The 16,817-nt window shown below is 44.2% G+C and overlaps 1 protein-coding gene across 9 annotated transcripts in view; it reads left to right on the top strand.

Moving 5' to 3' along the window:
• Nucleotides 1-16,817, top strand: part of B4GALNT1 (beta-1,4-N-acetyl-galactosaminyltransferase 1) — a 693,972-nt gene that overhangs the window by 584,425 nt on the left and 92,730 nt on the right. For all 9 annotated transcript variants that reach the window (XM_085654571.1, XM_085654578.1, XM_085654574.1 and 6 more), the window contains 3 exons: nt 6,575-6,755; nt 13,637-13,732; nt 15,136-15,326. In XM_085654571.1, the coding sequence (XP_085510697.1) occupies nt 6,575-6,755; nt 13,637-13,732; nt 15,136-15,326 (468 nt within the window). The remainder of the gene's footprint in view (nt 1-6,574; nt 6,756-13,636; nt 13,733-15,135; nt 15,327-16,817) is intronic.

A 16,817-nucleotide genomic window follows, 5' to 3' on the forward strand; every position in this document is an offset into this window, starting at 1 on the left:
TACTTTGAACAGAGAACTCCAAGTAGATCTGAAAGCCCTAATTGCTGCTCATTTTCCCCTTAGTGTAGCTGCAGACCAACCCTTGTCAAAAACATCTTGCAATAATTGCAATATTAATTCAGGGGAGCAAAGGACAGGAAAGAAACCATTATCTCCACATCATCTAGAAAAAGAAGCCCAAGGGTGTGTATATGCCCTCTGTGTAGGTAATCTCCTAGATGCCTGAATGAATTCTGCCACGGAAATAGAGAGACCTAACTTTCTAAGCCCTTCCCTCTCAATCAACCTCTGAAGAGAAGGACGTGATAACAGAGGAGGATGAAGAAGAGGGCTCTGAGAGAGATGTAGGAACTAAACCGGGGATGTCAACAGAGGAAACCAATGTTTCCAAGGCCAAAAGAGGGATATCAGAATTACCTCTCATCCCTCCCTCTGAATCCTTGACAGCAGGTGGGGGAGACAGAGGAACTGAAAGAAAGGCACATAGGAGAACCCTCGGCCAATGACATGTCAAAACATTTACATCTTCAGCATGCTGGTCCCTGAGTCTTGAAAAGAAAACAGGAAAAAGGCAGTGTGACAATCTTCAAATAGATCTATCTTGGCATAGCCAAAAATTTGACAAATTACTTAAACACCTCCCCGGTAATTCTTAACTTCTGGGAGGAGGGAAACTCTGTGATTAGAGTGTCTGCTATTATGTTTTTGTCTCCCCAGAAATGAATTGCCTTCAGAGAAGCCAAGTTCTTCTCCGCTAAGTTTTTTATCTTTAGAACTAATTGATTCAGGGAGGGTTACCCTGTCCCAAATTGTGTTTTCAGGCATGGTAGCTGCCACATTTTATGTTCTCACCACCACATTCTGTAGTAAGATCCTGGTTGTGCACTTCTGAAGAGCTATCCGTAACTGCTTTGAGCTCTCACTAGTTTGAGGAATGGAAACTCTTGTGAGCTCTCTAAAGGCCCTGTGCAGAGATGATGTTCAGTACTGCTTCACAACCTTTGATGCTGGCATCCGCTGTTTTTATAACTGGGGAATGTTGAGAGACACCTTTCTCCAAATTGTGATGCTCCAGCCACCACAGGAGACGATCTATCAAGGACTGTGTTACTGGAACAGGGAGATCAAAATTGTTCGAGGTTGGAAGCCAGTGCTGCATCATATGTAGCACCAGATGACCCGAATGTCGATGAGTCCAAGGAGGCTGCCAGTAAAAAGAACATAACACAGAAAAAAGCAACCTTAGTTCCTTAAACAGTGCAATACATATATTTAGCTGTGGAACTACATGAAGAAAAACTTACTGTGTCTCCCTGGACACAAAGGAAGTGCTTGACTGATGCCTGACTCAGTCATTGAAGAGCCGATAGTCTCCAAACCAACTTGAGTCTTCTTTCTACAGGTTTCTCCGTTTGAACCCAGGCTGGATGTTAACCAGGCTCTTAGTTGGTTCAACGTCCAGATATAATTTCTACATGTTGATCAATAACTCAAACTTATTCAAAGTGTGTATCACCTGGGTAATGTCCGACAGGAACTTCTGTGGAGAATTAGAGACTAATAGGAGGGGGTCCAGCTATAGATGAATTTATATGTTCCTATTGATCAGAATGTTACTCACTGAGGCTGACACCCTGGTGAACATCCTTGAAGATGCCTTAAGCCTGAATGGCAGGACTTGGAAGTGCCAGTGAGAGTCACCCACTGCAAACTTGAGAATTTTCAGATGCTCCCTGAAAATGATAATATGTAAGTAGGGATCTCGAAGTTCCAGGAATGCCAGAAAATCCACCTGATGAACCAATGGGATCACCTGATGTAAAGAATTCAATTTGAAATATATTGCCTTTAGGAACATGTTTAGATCCTTCAGGTTTACAATTATGCAGTCATCTCCTGATGACTTCACAAGAAATGCTGGAGCATAACAATCTTGGCTGTCACAAGAAGGAACAGGAATCACAGCTCTCTTCTTGACCAAGATCATTATGTCCTCCTACAATTCCCGTTGCCTTTCTATGTTTTTGTGAAGGGAGTCAATCAATGAGAAGTGATCCTTCAGATGGAGAGCTTGAAACTTTAAGGAATAGTCATGGGGCACAACCTGAAGAACCTAATTGTTCTTGATCAGATTCTGGCAAGTACTGCATAGAAAACCCACCAATACTCTTGTCTACCTGTCCCTTGTCAGCATAGTCAGGGATGCTCATTGTGTTTTTGAGTTCTACTAGTTTTTGAAATTACCACCAGAAGTGGGCTGAAAGAGATTGTTGTAAAAGGAAGGATCAAATCTCTTCCACGCACCCCTTTTGGGAGTGATAATAAAGTTTTTGATGTCTTTAATAAGTCTTAGATTTGAGCCTGAAAGGAAGAGTACACTTCCTACTTTTAAAAGATTTATTGATAACACTTTCTAACTGTTCCCCAAACAGTCTATCGCCTGAAAATGGCACCTTCAGTAGACACATTTTCTGAGGAGAGTAAGCCTTTCATACAGGTGCCTTTTTGATGGTACTATTCTACTTGCTGCCATGGCCGAAGACTTTAATTGTTGAAGGTTATGTCAGACAAAACTTTTGCTTGAGATTCCATGGCTGCAAAAAGTGGGAAATATCTTCCCCTTCTTGTATCGCCAAAGGCAGAGATTGAACGTCTTTCACTAAATACTGAGAGGAGTATACAGAACACACACCAGAATCAAACCAGAATTTGCCAACTTTAAGAGGTTGCTACTGTCTTATTCACTGGGACTGGAAAAACCAGCTCATCTGTAAATAATTTGTCTGTTTGGCCTGCCAAGTTAGAGTAATGGATCTATGGATTACTTCTGAATTCTACCTTAGCTAGAGGGAAAAGCCTTACCATAAATCTGGTAACAGATGTTTTTGCGGAGTCCTTCCACTCTCTTGTCAGAAGCCCTTGAACTGTAGAATTTACTGGAAACCTTGGAGAAACTGGTTTGATAAACTGTCTAAAACAGTTGCCACTTGTAGATGGTTAGTGCTTGTCTTCAGCAGTTGTGAAAAAAAGACATATATGAAATCAGCCCCTTTAATTGATTATTGTGAATATATTTTAGTCATAGCTGGGAAATGACTAAAAAGACCATACCAAAGATGGAGATGTCCTAGACATTTGGGAAAACTCACTTCTGAGATAAGACAGGGAACCCCTCTCTGATTTATTTGTTTGTGAAAACCCTCAGAGACGGGCTTAATAATCATCTGGAGCTGCTTCTCAGATATATTGTATATTCCAGCAGAGGACCCTTCTCACAACGTCTGTTAGCAAGATCTGGAGAACCCCTTCCCTTAAAAAGAGAAGTGATCAGTGACTTTGTAATTCGCTATCATTCCTCATAGTGAGCACGAACACATCTTCAGAAGCAAAAAAGAAATACTGTATATAAGTTCTTAATTTATATAGTAAGTTAATTATTACCTACGCAATGGTCAAATGTGTATAAGGTAAGTAATAAATTTATATTCCTGAATTGAGAATATTTATAGGAAGAAAAGTGGAAAGAATTACAGGCAATAAAGAGCGTAGCCTAATCCAAACCCCTTCCTCTTTTAAATCAAGAGCCCCTTCTAAAATAAAATAAAGAAAAGAAAACTTTAACTGGTTTTAACCTAGAAACAATATTCAGATATGCAAGCAAAAGAAAAGGAAAGTAGTATTATTCGCTTGATCCACACTTTGAGAATAAATGCTTAAATAAAACTTACCATACACTAGGTCTGGTAGTTATTATATTTGTGCTTGCGGAATCGGTGGAATTTGGCTAACTCCCCATTACGTTTGTAATGTGGAGTTCCTGCCAAATTCCGCCACTTGGTGCGTGGTTGAATTATTCCAGCCATGTGTGCCTTGCAATGTTCAGAGGAACAATGCGAGGAACCATATTGCGCACTTGCGAGAGTGAACTAGATTTGCAGGCCCCAGGTGCGATTTGCTGTCGCCACTGAGCCTTCCGGCGCCATTTTATAATGCTGGCAGATGGCGAGCGGTTAAAGTTAGAGGGAGAGATGCCTCGAGTAAATTTGCTGCCGCTCAAGTAGATTTTGTACTCGAGCGGCAGCAAAGTCAGCTTGAATGGCTGCGTGCTCTTGTGCAACGCATGGTGCAGTTTGCGCTAATTTTCAGTGCTGCTCGCGCTACCACCGCTAAATTGCAGCACGAGCAGCACGAGCTGCATACTTTTGGTCCCTTGGTGGGATTCCTCGGGATCTCGCAGAGTTTTTTTGTAACTTCGCCAGGTCTGCTCACTCCTACCATACACTAAACAGGACTAGACGTGCTGTAATCCAGTTCAAAAGACCTCCTGCCATCTAAAATAACATAGGCCCAGCAGTGTCCCAAAAATATTACTGGCCTTCATAAAGCCAACAGGCAATTATTGCACAGCTCAACTTAAAACCAAGCTACTTACCTTCTGCAATGCCTTATGTGGTAGAGACTCTATCTACCTGCAGATTCCTTACCTAAGAGTAATCACCATGTGTCAGACTGGATCTGGAAATTTTCAAGCAGTACCCCTGCGTACCAGTAGGTGACATTGATGGACTCGGTGTCGTCCGCGTTGGAAGTGATGTGCACAGTGCTTATATAGGTGCCACACCAGTGCACTACCGTCACTTTCTTTTTGTGATTTTCCACACCAGGTGCAGGGAGTCACGAGGAACACTGACAGACATGTGACCCTTAAACTGTGATCCATTGGCAGAGCAGGGAGGATTCAAGGGTCGGTAAGGAATCTGTGGCTTGATGGAATCTTACCAATAAGGCGCTACTGAAGGTAAGTAACTTGTTCATCTGATAGAGACTTCTAGCCGCAGATTCCTTACCTTAGAAAAGATACCAAGCAATACCTACTCTGCGGTGGGTCTCTAAAACGGATTTCAGACCAAAAAGACCTGCAGGATCGAACAGGCAAAATGCCTGTCACAATGGACCTGACTGTTAAGGCAGTAGTGTTTAGTAAATAAGTGCATGGATGCCCATGTAGCTGCCTGACAGATGTCCAGAACAGGGACTCTGTGAGGTAACGCAGTGGTCACAGCCTTGGCTCTGTTGGAATTAGCCCGCAAACCCTCACAGGGTTGCTTTTTAGCCAGTGCATTGCATATCTTTATGCAGAGTACTATCCATTGTGAGATGATCCATTTCTGCACTGTCTTCCCTTTCTTAGCTCCAACATATCATATAAAGAGTTGATCGCCCACCTGGAAGTCTTTTGTTCAATCAATGTAGATCGACAATGCTTTTTGGGTCCAGACAGGTGAGTTTCTCCGCTTCCTTAGAAGGATGGGGTGAGGTGATGCCCACCACACACTGCGGTGTGGTGGGCATCGTGCACGTCACTTCTGGCATTCATGGCGCTGAGGATACTGACTCAAAGCCGAACTATGCCACCTACCGCATCGCTTGAAAATTTCCAGATCCAGTGTGACGCTTGGAGATTAGTCTAAAATAAGGAATTTGCGACTAGAATTCTCTATCACATTGCCAAATATATTGCAGGCTCTTGCCCTGCAACAAAATAAAAGCACTCGTATCTCACAACTTCTCAAGCTGAGAGGACACGTTTAATATCTGCCGACGTGTTTATCTTCTGCCAGCTGAACACACACGCACACACAGACAGGTGAAAAAGAATTTAAATCCATCAGAAAGAGTTCCCTATGTCAGCCTCAGTAAAAAGACAGACTAAAAGCTGACAAAAGTTTGAAGGAATTACATTAAAGCATAAATAACTTCTTGTTCACCTGCCAGCTGGAAAAACGTGGGTCACAATTACCGCAGGCAACTCAAGCAAGGAGACACCAAAAAATGAAGGTAACACATGGTGACGGACTCATTCTGCTTAAACTAAAAATTAGGAATTGGGCCAAACCTGTCCTCACAAATATGTAATTTTAAAAATATTTATTTTATGAAGAAAGGGACAGCGGCCTCAAGCACATGCTAACTAAACTTCACACGGACCACTGCACTGTGCAATAGTGTTCTGCCAAAGGAGTGCACGAAATGCATAGGATATGTGGGAGGGCTGTCTCGTTTAACAGTTAGAAGGGGAAAGACTTGGTATTTGTATTAGGAAGTGCTCGGTAGGAGTGATTTTTGTGAGCTTTCCTCACTACAACTACAGTAGGTTAGGAATGGGACGAGGGATGGATGAGAAGGTAATGTTTATTGCGTGGGCACATATACCCTTGAGGTGTTTGGTTTAATCATTTGAATTCTCTTCTATAAACATAAAAATCCTACTAAAATATTTTTTAAAAGGTGAATTCTTTGAGGAAGAACTACCTTCATGCTAAAATCATTGTGAAATACGTGTCGCGAGATGCTGTGTACCAGATTTAATGCAAGGAAGTGACATACTTTAGAATATACCCCTTCATAAGAGAGAAACTCCTGGGCAAAAGATAAGACATTGGAATTAGGAGAGGCTGCATTCTGATTGGCTAATGCAATGAATGCAGTTTAACCTTGTTTAGATAAACCACCACTTGATTTGGTAGTCATATAACAAGCACGCTGACATCTGTTGTTTTGTGTACTCTATCAGGTGAACCTGTCGGCAACCATGGGGACATTCGATGTGGCCGCAATTGTGGACGAAGCGGAGGTCCGCGGTAGTGGAGAGATGCACCTGGTGATGACCAGCCCCCTCCTTGATAACCTGAACCGGCAGCTGCAGTTCGTCACTTATACCAACACCATCTTCCACCCAAACACGGCGGATGTAGGTGGGTGTCCTTTGAAGGACATGGGCGACACCAAGAGTGAGCGTGCTGGTCATGGGCACTGTAGAGCACATGTGCTTGAAGCGGAGACCCCTCTGGGGCAGAATGTGCAGAGAAGCTTTTGCCTTCGAGCCCTTTTCGATAATTGGCTGCAATGTGCTTCTACTGCACATGGCCACCTGAGCCTAGTTCGACATAACCTGAAATTCTTGTCATGGACATCATTTAGAGGTCGTCAGGGGTCGCAACTGCGACCCCTGGCTTGTCCCATGCTACCCCTATCACCCTTTTTGCGACCCCTGGCCTCAGAGCTGGCAAAATCAGTGCCTGGAACACAGGGGTTGCTCTTCATAATGGACGCTGGTTGGAGCTCCACTTGCCTAGTTTCTGTCAATGTTTTATTATACAAATAGTGAATAATATTATTCACTAGAAGTGTAATAAAAAATGGAGTACATTAGCTGGAATATGACCCTATCTGGAAGCTAAAATAAGTAAAAAATGCTGTTAAATGTTTGTTGTGTGCATGCTTGCAGGTGAGAGTGTTCTTACGTGCCCAAGAGTGTGTGAATGTGTTAGTGTGTGTGAGTCAAAGTAAAGGTCAAATGACGGGCGATGTAACTTCTGCTACACCTGGCATTTTGGTGAATTGAATTCCATGTTTTTTGTTCTGTAGGGATCCAGGGAAATGTGTTTGCAAACTTGTTTCGGTTGCAAAACAGCGAATGCTGCTGACTTTAGAACAGAGGGTCTAGTTCAAGTCCCGGTGTTGGCTCAACATGCTGTGATTCTGGGCAATTCACTTAATCTCCTTGTTGCTAAAATAAATACATTTCACCTTGTGTAATGTAAGTGGCTCCAATGCCTGTGGCTGAGTTCGCACTATAGAAAACAGCAAAAAAGGGTGGTAGGCACTTCCTGAAATTCTGAGGGCCTGAAACACAATCTTACACGTGCAAATGGCTTGATTACAAGAGTGAATTCAGTTTTAGTGCATATTTTGGCATTTTGACTAAGCTGGTGGAAGCCTCGTGGGAGAGCCTATACTCAAGGCCTGAGTTGATTATAGTGACAAGCCAATGAGAAAGAAAATAAGCCTGATTGGTTCACATGGAAAATGTTATTTTAGATACCAAAGGTCTGAACTTCTAATCATGAAAAGTTACAAAAAAGCAGTAGGCATGGCCTTTATTATTCACATTACATGATACAGCCAGTAGTTAAGGGTTACTACACTGTGCTAAAGACTGTAGACAGGTATTTTGCTACATGAGATCGCCAGTGGTGGCTGGTGGAATTTAAGGTGAGGCGTAAGATGTATTAACACATTTTGACACACGAGCGAGCAAAGGGACCAAGCCCGGCCTTTGTAAGGATACCCGGCTGAGGTTTTCCCCCTGAGAAAATATTTGAAAACTAGTGTATATAGGTGCAATTTTCAGCACTATTTCTGTTTTAAAGACATAGGGCAGGTTCATAAATGTCCACAAATACACATACTTTAAATGTTTTCAATCTGTTTTTACAGAACAGCTAGGCAAACCACTAAAGTTTCAAGCAAGGCTGAAGCCTGATGCCTGACTCTGGCTCAGCTGAAGTCCTCTTGGACCTTCAAGCCCAAAATAAGCTGAGCCATTGTGCGGCTTCTGCCTGCCACTAATGATGTAACATACTGTGCCAAGAATGAAAGGCAAATTCTTAATCTGTGATGTAAAACAGGAAAATGAGATAGCAAGACTTGCAGGGTTTAGGAAATGAGGGGGAGAGGTAGTGTGTATGTTAGTCGGAGTCTTCCTTATCATAGCCTTTTCTTTCCAACAGTGAAGACTTACCCTGGAACCGGCAATTTAATAGCCCCCAAAAATATGATTCTTCCCTATTAACTTAAAAATCCGATTCGTTTTTCGATGTTTTATCTTAGTCTTTATGGTTACAAGAAGGCCACAGACCCCTCTCACACGTTCATGACCACAGAAAGCATCTTGTGCATGCCTGAAGGACCAAGGAGAGAGAAAGGGTGGGTCAGACATAGGGCTCTGATGAGGAAGACTTGGCTTTGGAGTAATGAAGATTTAAGGCAAAGTAGCCAAACTTAACGTCGTCATCCATCTTTCTCATAACAGCCCTAAGCTTATACTGAGCACTCTGGACCTCCATCATACAGTCAACTAACAACATAAGTTAAGGCTAGCAGCAACACCCTAGAACACAAGCAAGAACAACCTTGAGCCACGAGAGGCACCCTCCTATTATTCAAAGTCCCATGCATCAGAGATCCATATCACAGGCATTGCAATTCTCCTGTGGTGAGAGCAAAGAACCATGGGAAGTAATGAAGCTCACAAACTACAGTAACAAAGGGCCAACATAAAAGTGCATGCTCTTTGAACTTTGCAGTAGAAGGCTATATCTGTGTGAGCTTGGACTGGGCTCGCTAAAGCTTGGTTTCTTTGAAGCATGCATGTCACAGAGACTATTACAAACCTACTGGCCCAGTAGTCAGAATCTAAATGGAAATGGCTGAATGGATCATGCATGGAGGAGAACGTAGACCAATGCCTGTCAGAAGGGCAAGAAGCATGTGCTGGGGGTAGTGGGTCAATGTGGCAACTGATAGAAGTTGAAAAAAACGGAACCCTCAAATGTAGCAAATGTACAGGGAAAAAACAAGCCAAGGGCAAAAACTCCAAGGAAACCAGACAGTAGCATCCCTTTCAACAGCCACACCCAGCATAAGGTACAATAAAAAGGGGTGCTCAGGGGAAATTCCCAAAGGGAGGAAATGTCCCCTGCCCTGAAAATGCCAGCATCAGAGCAGGACCGACGTCTTATAAAACATTATGCAAGAAGCTTTATAGATAAAGGAGATGTGTAACCCCAAAAATGAAGATTCTCATGCTCACGCCAAACGTTATGAGTTTTAGGCCACAAAAATGGCCCAGGAAACACCCCTGAGAGCCATGGACATAGGAGATTAAAAGTGCCTCATATTTTCTGGGTAAAATCCATTTTGAGGAGCTTTGCACTAAATCCTGAAGGAGGCATCAGCTAGTCTGGGGTCGGAGAGCAACCAGGTGCGACTCAACACCAAACTTGTTAGCTGCACCCACATACTTTAATCCACCTGGATTATGCTCATCTCATGCTGCAGATGCCAGGCAGGGTGCTGAGCCAGTTATAAGAGACTCACCATGTGCGGAAGGGGGCTGGTACATAAAGATCCATGAAGCAGTCTGAAAAGGTACATAGTGGAGCAATTAGGAAAGAACATTGCAGACTCATCACCTACCAGCGTTGAGGAGGAGCTAACATGAGACAATGGTTGTTTACTGTATTCCAAGTTGAGGATCTTTCCCGGGTTTCTCCTGGCAGGAACGGAGAGTCATTAATAATGCTGACAACACAAGATTTAGAAATATCATTGTCAACAGCACTTGAAGCCATCACATTAAGAAGCAGGGACCTGAACCATCAGGACATGTGTGACTGCCACTAATTGTAAATACATGAAAGCAGAGCAGCCATGACTGTTTACAACTGAAGCAACAAATCACAACCGAGTCATCCTGAAAGAGGAACACCACAGTGCCTGAGGGCACCAAACTGAAGGCCAAGCAGCTTCTGGAACTGACCATTTCAGTCCATGCTCAGCTTATCAATGCTGCCATACTGATGGACCACAAGGACCTACACCCCAGGTTCTCTGGACCCACCAAGCATCGGAGAACACAGTGGAAACCTGCACCGTGGAAGGACTTGGCCTATAACCTCCTAAAATAATGAGATCTGAAGCTTGGAAAAAGTTGGACAGTGAGAACTAATTGGCAATAATGACAACACAAGAAGTGAAAATAAAAAAATAGAAATTAAAATGATTAGAATAAGATCAAAACAACCACACTAAAATAGAGGTGTGTCTTAGAAAAGTAGCGGAGCAGCACTCTGATGTGTACAAAGCAATTCCTCTAATCAGCTTAAGACTTCAGGTGGCGGGCTCCACAAATGGTGTGGTCTCATCCTGAAGTCTTTACTGCTTCTTGGAGCTATCCTTGGCCAAGCAGAGCTCTGAAGAGAACCACACTTAGAGCACAGTTTCCATTCCTTCTCATCATGTGTGACATTTAACTTGCTGTCAGTGAGAGCATAAGCAGATCGTCAAATGTGTGAGACTCACAGTGAGTAAGACTTGAAGTCTCTGGAAGCACAAACCTGAAGGCCCTTAGAGCAGTCAAGAAGGATACATATCCGGCACAAACCTCTTGAGGCAAAATGCAAGTTTGTATATGAAAGAAAACAGAACAAGAGTGCAGAGCTGAAAACTGCAAAGTGGAAAACCCTGCACAACATGGGACAGCACCATCATCAGTAACCAAACCCCACCGTCCAACCACTCCCCACCTGAACCACTGCCTGTCGGTCATTTCTCCAGACTGGCAGCCCAAAAGGCAGTACCTGCACTTCTTCATCTTGAAAGGGGGGAGTACCTGCACTTCTCAGCACTGCTGCAATACATTTAATGGAAGAGCACCGTCACATATTAGGAGCAAACAGGCACTAGAGACAGCGAGGGCCAGCACTTCTATATTTCCTTTTAAAGCACTGGACACCGGCACTCATTATGTTAGGACAGCAGATAGGAGGAGCAGCCGAGAGAAGAAGAAACCAAAAACAAAGAGGAGTAGCAAGTGGGACCCACATGACGAAGCTGTCATGTCTACCAATCCTCAACTGGAAGCCCTGAGAGCATGGGCGCAACGACCATTGGGCTCAAAGGGCTTCAGCCTTCCCCCCCCTCCGCATTGTGTGGCAGCCCGGGCTGAGACAGCTTCCCGGGCACACACACAGCGGCACCCGAGTACTTCACAGGTCTTTAAAAAACCATTTGCTTGTTAATGAGGCTTTGTTGTGTTTTCACGCCTTCCTAGAGCCCCTGCATCTCTACTCCACCTACTGCTGCGAGAATTAGCCCCCCACCCCAAATTTGGCTCTAGTTGCGCCTCTGCTGAAAGGCAGGTAGCACAGCGTCCATCCATCATAGTGAGGATCGGGCTGGGAACCAGAAGCATCTCTAGCAAAAATGTTAGCCACACAGCGTGTGCTCTTTGTCTCTCCTCTCTTTCTCTCTCCCTCTTCTCTCTCCCCTCTATCCCTCTTCTCTCTCTCTTGTCTCTCTCTCCTCTCTCTCCCTCTTCTCTCTCTCCTCTCTCTTGTCTCTCTCCTTTCTCTTCTCTTCTCTCTCTCTCTCCTCTCTCTCTATCCCTCTTCTCTCCTCTCTCTTGTCTCTCTCCTCTCTCTTCTCTTCTCTCTCTCTTCTCTCTCTCTCTCTCTCTCTCTCTCCTCTCTCTATCCTCTCTCTCTCTCTTTTTCTCTCTCTCTTTCCCTCCCCGTATAAAACCCTTCTCCTCCGTGACTGCTGCAATAAACCCTGGGGAACTAGAGCAAGTTACTGAGGTGGCCTTGGACCTTCATAAAACATTCTCCAATGCCTGCCGCCCACGGGGAAATGCAGGGCCAGGGCAACACCAGCAGGGTCATGGGCAACAGGAGGCCCAATATCAACATCCACATCCTATGATTATTGACAAATCACTTAATTGCTCAGTGCCTAAAAAAAAAGTTAATGTGTCCTTGTGTAATATAATTGGTGTTCATGTAAAGCGCTCCAATACCTTCAGTTCGAGCTGACGCTATAAAATATAAAGGTTGTGGGTGGCGTGTACGGCTTTCTGGTAGGGGGCGGGGGCGCTGCATAGGAAAGTTCAGTAAAAACAGTTCTTTACTTCTAGGAAATAGGTTTCTTCTGCTTTGAAGATAAGTAAGTTGCCTGTCTCCAGTGTGAGGCCTCGCCTTTATAAAGGTTGTTACACGGAAGACGGACCAGCGTGTTAGATGTGTCTTTAGTCACTAATAACACACAGCAGCAGATTATTTTGCCTGCAGGCTAGTGCTAACAAACTTGTTACCTTTGACACAAAATAAAAAATGTTTAGAGAACTTGATCCCCCTCGCCCTACCCACGTGTGCAGGTACACCCGTCGTGTACAATATCATTCCATGTTTTAGAAAATAGTAGGGGTGAGCATAAGCTGAAAAATGGATCTGTCCAAGATCACACAATTTGGTCTATTTGGGGAAGCCAGGTTTAGAAATCATGACCATCATTTGGGCAACCGGATGCCCGATTTAGAATTTGACTAACAGGTGCTCTGGGGCAAAACCAGCAGAGTACTCTGCCCGTCAAATCCTCGGTTCGCTCACCTTATTTAGAAATGGGAGGACCTTAACTATTCCATTGAAGGACCCCCGTTGGCTCAGTTGACAGAATATTTACTCTTATCGTAGGGGCTGTCGTAAGAAGGACATTACACGCCTGCCCTATTTTGGATGTCTTTTTGTCCCACTCAGTGGCAGGCAAAACTGTTGATAAGGGACAGGAATAAAACAATAATAACCGTCATGCCCTGGAAAAGAAACAGGGTACGTGGGGGGGGGGGGGGGGGGGTCATTTCTTTTTTGTTTAGCAGAAACAAACTTGCGCTTTGGGAGTTTGTTTCTGAAAAAGAAAAAATGTAAAACTTTAGGTGAGCATTTATCAAAACCAACGGCGGCTGTCCACCAAACTTTTAGTACACTGGAAAGAGCAGCCATTACAAGATTTCCTTTTCCTGTACCCCTTGGCCAGTGTTCGTCTCGAAAATTTGTGGGGTGGAGTCTTGACATGATGCTGGAGGTAACTGTCCACTACCATCCCGATGAAGACTACTCTGCCGTCAAACCCTAGATCAGACCTTTTGATCCCTAGCGCACATCTTCTAGTTCGCCGGACGGTGCTTGTCGGTCGAGGGGGCCTTCATATCCACTTCTTGTGCTTTCTTGTTTTCCAGTGCAGTTTGAGACTGAGAATCATCGGACAGCCTTCAGCATCCGGATCCGGAATCCTGCCACACCAAAGCTGTACAATCCAGGATCCTCCTCCAGCGGTAAGTTGTGAGCAGCGAAGCAAGAACTCAAACACTTGCTAAACTTTTTTTAAATTCTGTGTGATAGGAAAGTGGCAGACGCAAAAGTCAGAGATTTTATTTGCATTAAATCAATGCTCCTGTGAAAAGAAACAGCTAGTCGTCTAGAAAAAGAAAAATCTCTATTTTAAAGAGATTTTCTTTTTTTACATGAAAACTATGTGTTCTCCTGATTTAGAAATTCGGAGCTGTTTCAGAAGCTAACGGTCCTTTAGTAATAATAAGGGATTTCCAGATAAGCTGGTGCCTCTCCGAGGGCAGAAGATTTGGAACAGTGTCATTCCCTAGTGACTAATCGTTCTCCAGTCGTATATGTAGCGCTCAACGTCAGACATGACAACTTGTGAAACTCTTTCACTGTGTGAGATGGGGGGTAGGGCTTAGTGCCCAGCACAGCCATAGACACTTTTAAGTTCACTGCCTGTAAGCCCTCCCACCCCACCACCGATCCCGCCTCCGCCAATACCGAAAACAAAAACAAAGCTTTTGAGGCTGACGCCGATGTCTGGGGAGATTTCATACCTCAGTGGCGGCTCCTCTGCTGTGGTGGAGGAGCGTCACCCCCTCCAAACCCCGCCCCCCCCCGTCAGCCTCAAAACTTGTTTTACTTTCAAGGTTATGAGGGGTGGGCGAGTTTTGGGGGCAGAGCCATTGCGCGGGCAGTGGCAGAGGGAGTGGTTTTACATGTTGGTTTGGCCGGCTGTCTCAGGCTGGCCAAATCTACATGCGCATTGAGCCGTTACCAACCCAGCTGCATTGATGGGCTAGAGACAGCAAAGCACTTGCTCCCAGTCTCTCTGGGAGCGCAAATTCCCAGTGCTCAGGCCAATCCTGACGCTGCTTTCAAACATACGAGCATCGTCAGAATTGGCCGCAGCGAGGGTGGGAGCCTGTGCTGCAGCGAGGACTTGAAAAAAAGCGTCGGGCAGCATGCGGAAGGTAAGTTCTTTTTTTTTTTCCAAATGTTGATTTGTTGTCCGTTCCCCTCCCCCTCGCCCAACCCGTCTGCCCGCATACCAGCTGCTACTGTAAGGGACATCAGTTTAGCAGAACCAGCAAACAATCAGCTGGAAACCTGCAGGGGTTTCCAGCTAATTGTGTGCACACTGTGTAATATCGGCATCTCAGCAGGTGGCCCTGCGATTTTAGCTAATTACGTGTGACACAAGGTAGCACCTAGTGACCTGGAATGCGTGCAACATATAGGTAAGCCTCTAATTTCCGCATCGGCCAGTCCAACTCTAAGTATCTGGTAAACCGGAAGTGAAAGGTTTTTGAACGGAGGCCATTTTTCTAAATGTAAAATATGTCTTTTCCATTTGTAGTTTTCAGACACTTTCCCTTTCTCTTCCTACCCACTTTAGTGGAATATAACATCAGCATGCTGGTCACAATTGCCACAAAAACATTCCTCCGTTACGACAAGTTGAGGACGCTGATAGAGAGTATCCGGAAGTTTTATCCTGCGGTCACGATTATCATTGCGGACGACAGCGAGAAGCCCGAGAAGATGGAGGGTCCTCACATCGAGCAGTACTTCATGCCTTTTGGGAAGGTATGTCACCTGGTGGCACGTGCAGTGACTGATGAAAGTAGAGCCAAATGGAATACATTTCAGCCTTGAAGACAACCACTGGCACTTTGCAAAACAATCGCATTAAGTCATTGGGCAAATAGAGACGCTAACATCCCTATTCTCAAAAACATATTGGTCTTACGCCTACTATTGTTTTGAGATTTTTAATTTCTGGCAATTTCCATAAAACCCTACAACTAGATGTAAAACTATAGATCACCAAGGTACCATCTGTTTCCAGGACTTTATTATTCTTGTGGGTTTACAGCAGCCATACTATCTGCAGGCTTAGATTTGATGAACAAAAATATGTTTTTTTCTCCACATGCATAAACATTTCCCTCCTACACCCTAGAAAATAAGGGGATGGTTGGATCCATATCTCCATGCAGAGTAAATGATTATACACCTAAAAAGGCCTCAAGTTCTTAAAAGGTACTATCAGTTGGGCCCAATGAGTTCATAAGGTTCGGTGTAAGGCATGCAATAGACGCAACACGTATTGGCAGGCAGTGAAGACAGACAGGGCCGATTTGGTTCAAGTTAGAGGAGGAAAATTAGCAATGAAATATGAGTTCATTGAAAAACAGAGCTGAGAGTTTAAGTAATGTTGCACTTAACAATGACTCTTAACAGACATTATTATGAAAATATGTTCTTTTACAATAGATGCGAATATTGAGAAAGAGAGAACACAACTAGCAGGAGGAGTGAAACTACAGCTCACGCGAATGAATGGGGGCATATGTGAACCCGAGCCATCCTGCGGTGTGTGGGGGCCATGGATACATACATATGTGTGGGGACCTTTGGCCATTAAGGGCCCAATTATGAGCACCCTAGACAGGAATGGGATCTTTAATGCACCTGATAAAATCTGTTACCCTGCACATCAGAACTCAACACCCCAGTTCTAAGTGGGAGCTTAAACGTAATCAATGTTAGATGTGACATATTTATATATTATATATCATAGGTTTCTGCCTTTCTTGCACCTTGAGGCTGTGTGTGTTAACCTTTAAACTTGTGCGGCAAGGAAAGATAACTTATGATTAGGTAACGATCTATGACAAAGCAATAAGTTGACGGAAGGTTTTAAGAGCTGTTAACCATTATCTTTGAAGTGCCCAAGATAGATGCAAAAAGCAGACTATTGATGTCTAAGTTCACTCTCCACCATTAGTTTTTGGGCTTTTTTGGTAACCCCGACGTCTTGTGGGAGAAGGTCCTCAGTGGGCTAGTATTCCAAGTCCTGCCTACCACACTAGTTAGAAGCTTCAGCAGCACGTCCGCTCAGTGGGCACACCACTGGCACGTGGAAATCGTGCCAATGGCCAGCTCCTCTTCACCTGTCAGCGTTCTGAAAGCGCCAGGCGCCAGACGGGCTGGCCATTCAAACCCTCATATTAGGTGTTTATGAGAGGAATTGCTCAAAACTAAAATGTATTAGAAATTGAGCCAGCTAAATGG

This window comes from Triturus cristatus, chromosome 4_1 (assembly GCF_964204655.1).
Source record: "Triturus cristatus chromosome 4_1, aTriCri1.1, whole genome shotgun sequence".
NCBI lineage: Eukaryota > Metazoa > Chordata > Amphibia > Caudata > Salamandridae > Triturus > Triturus cristatus.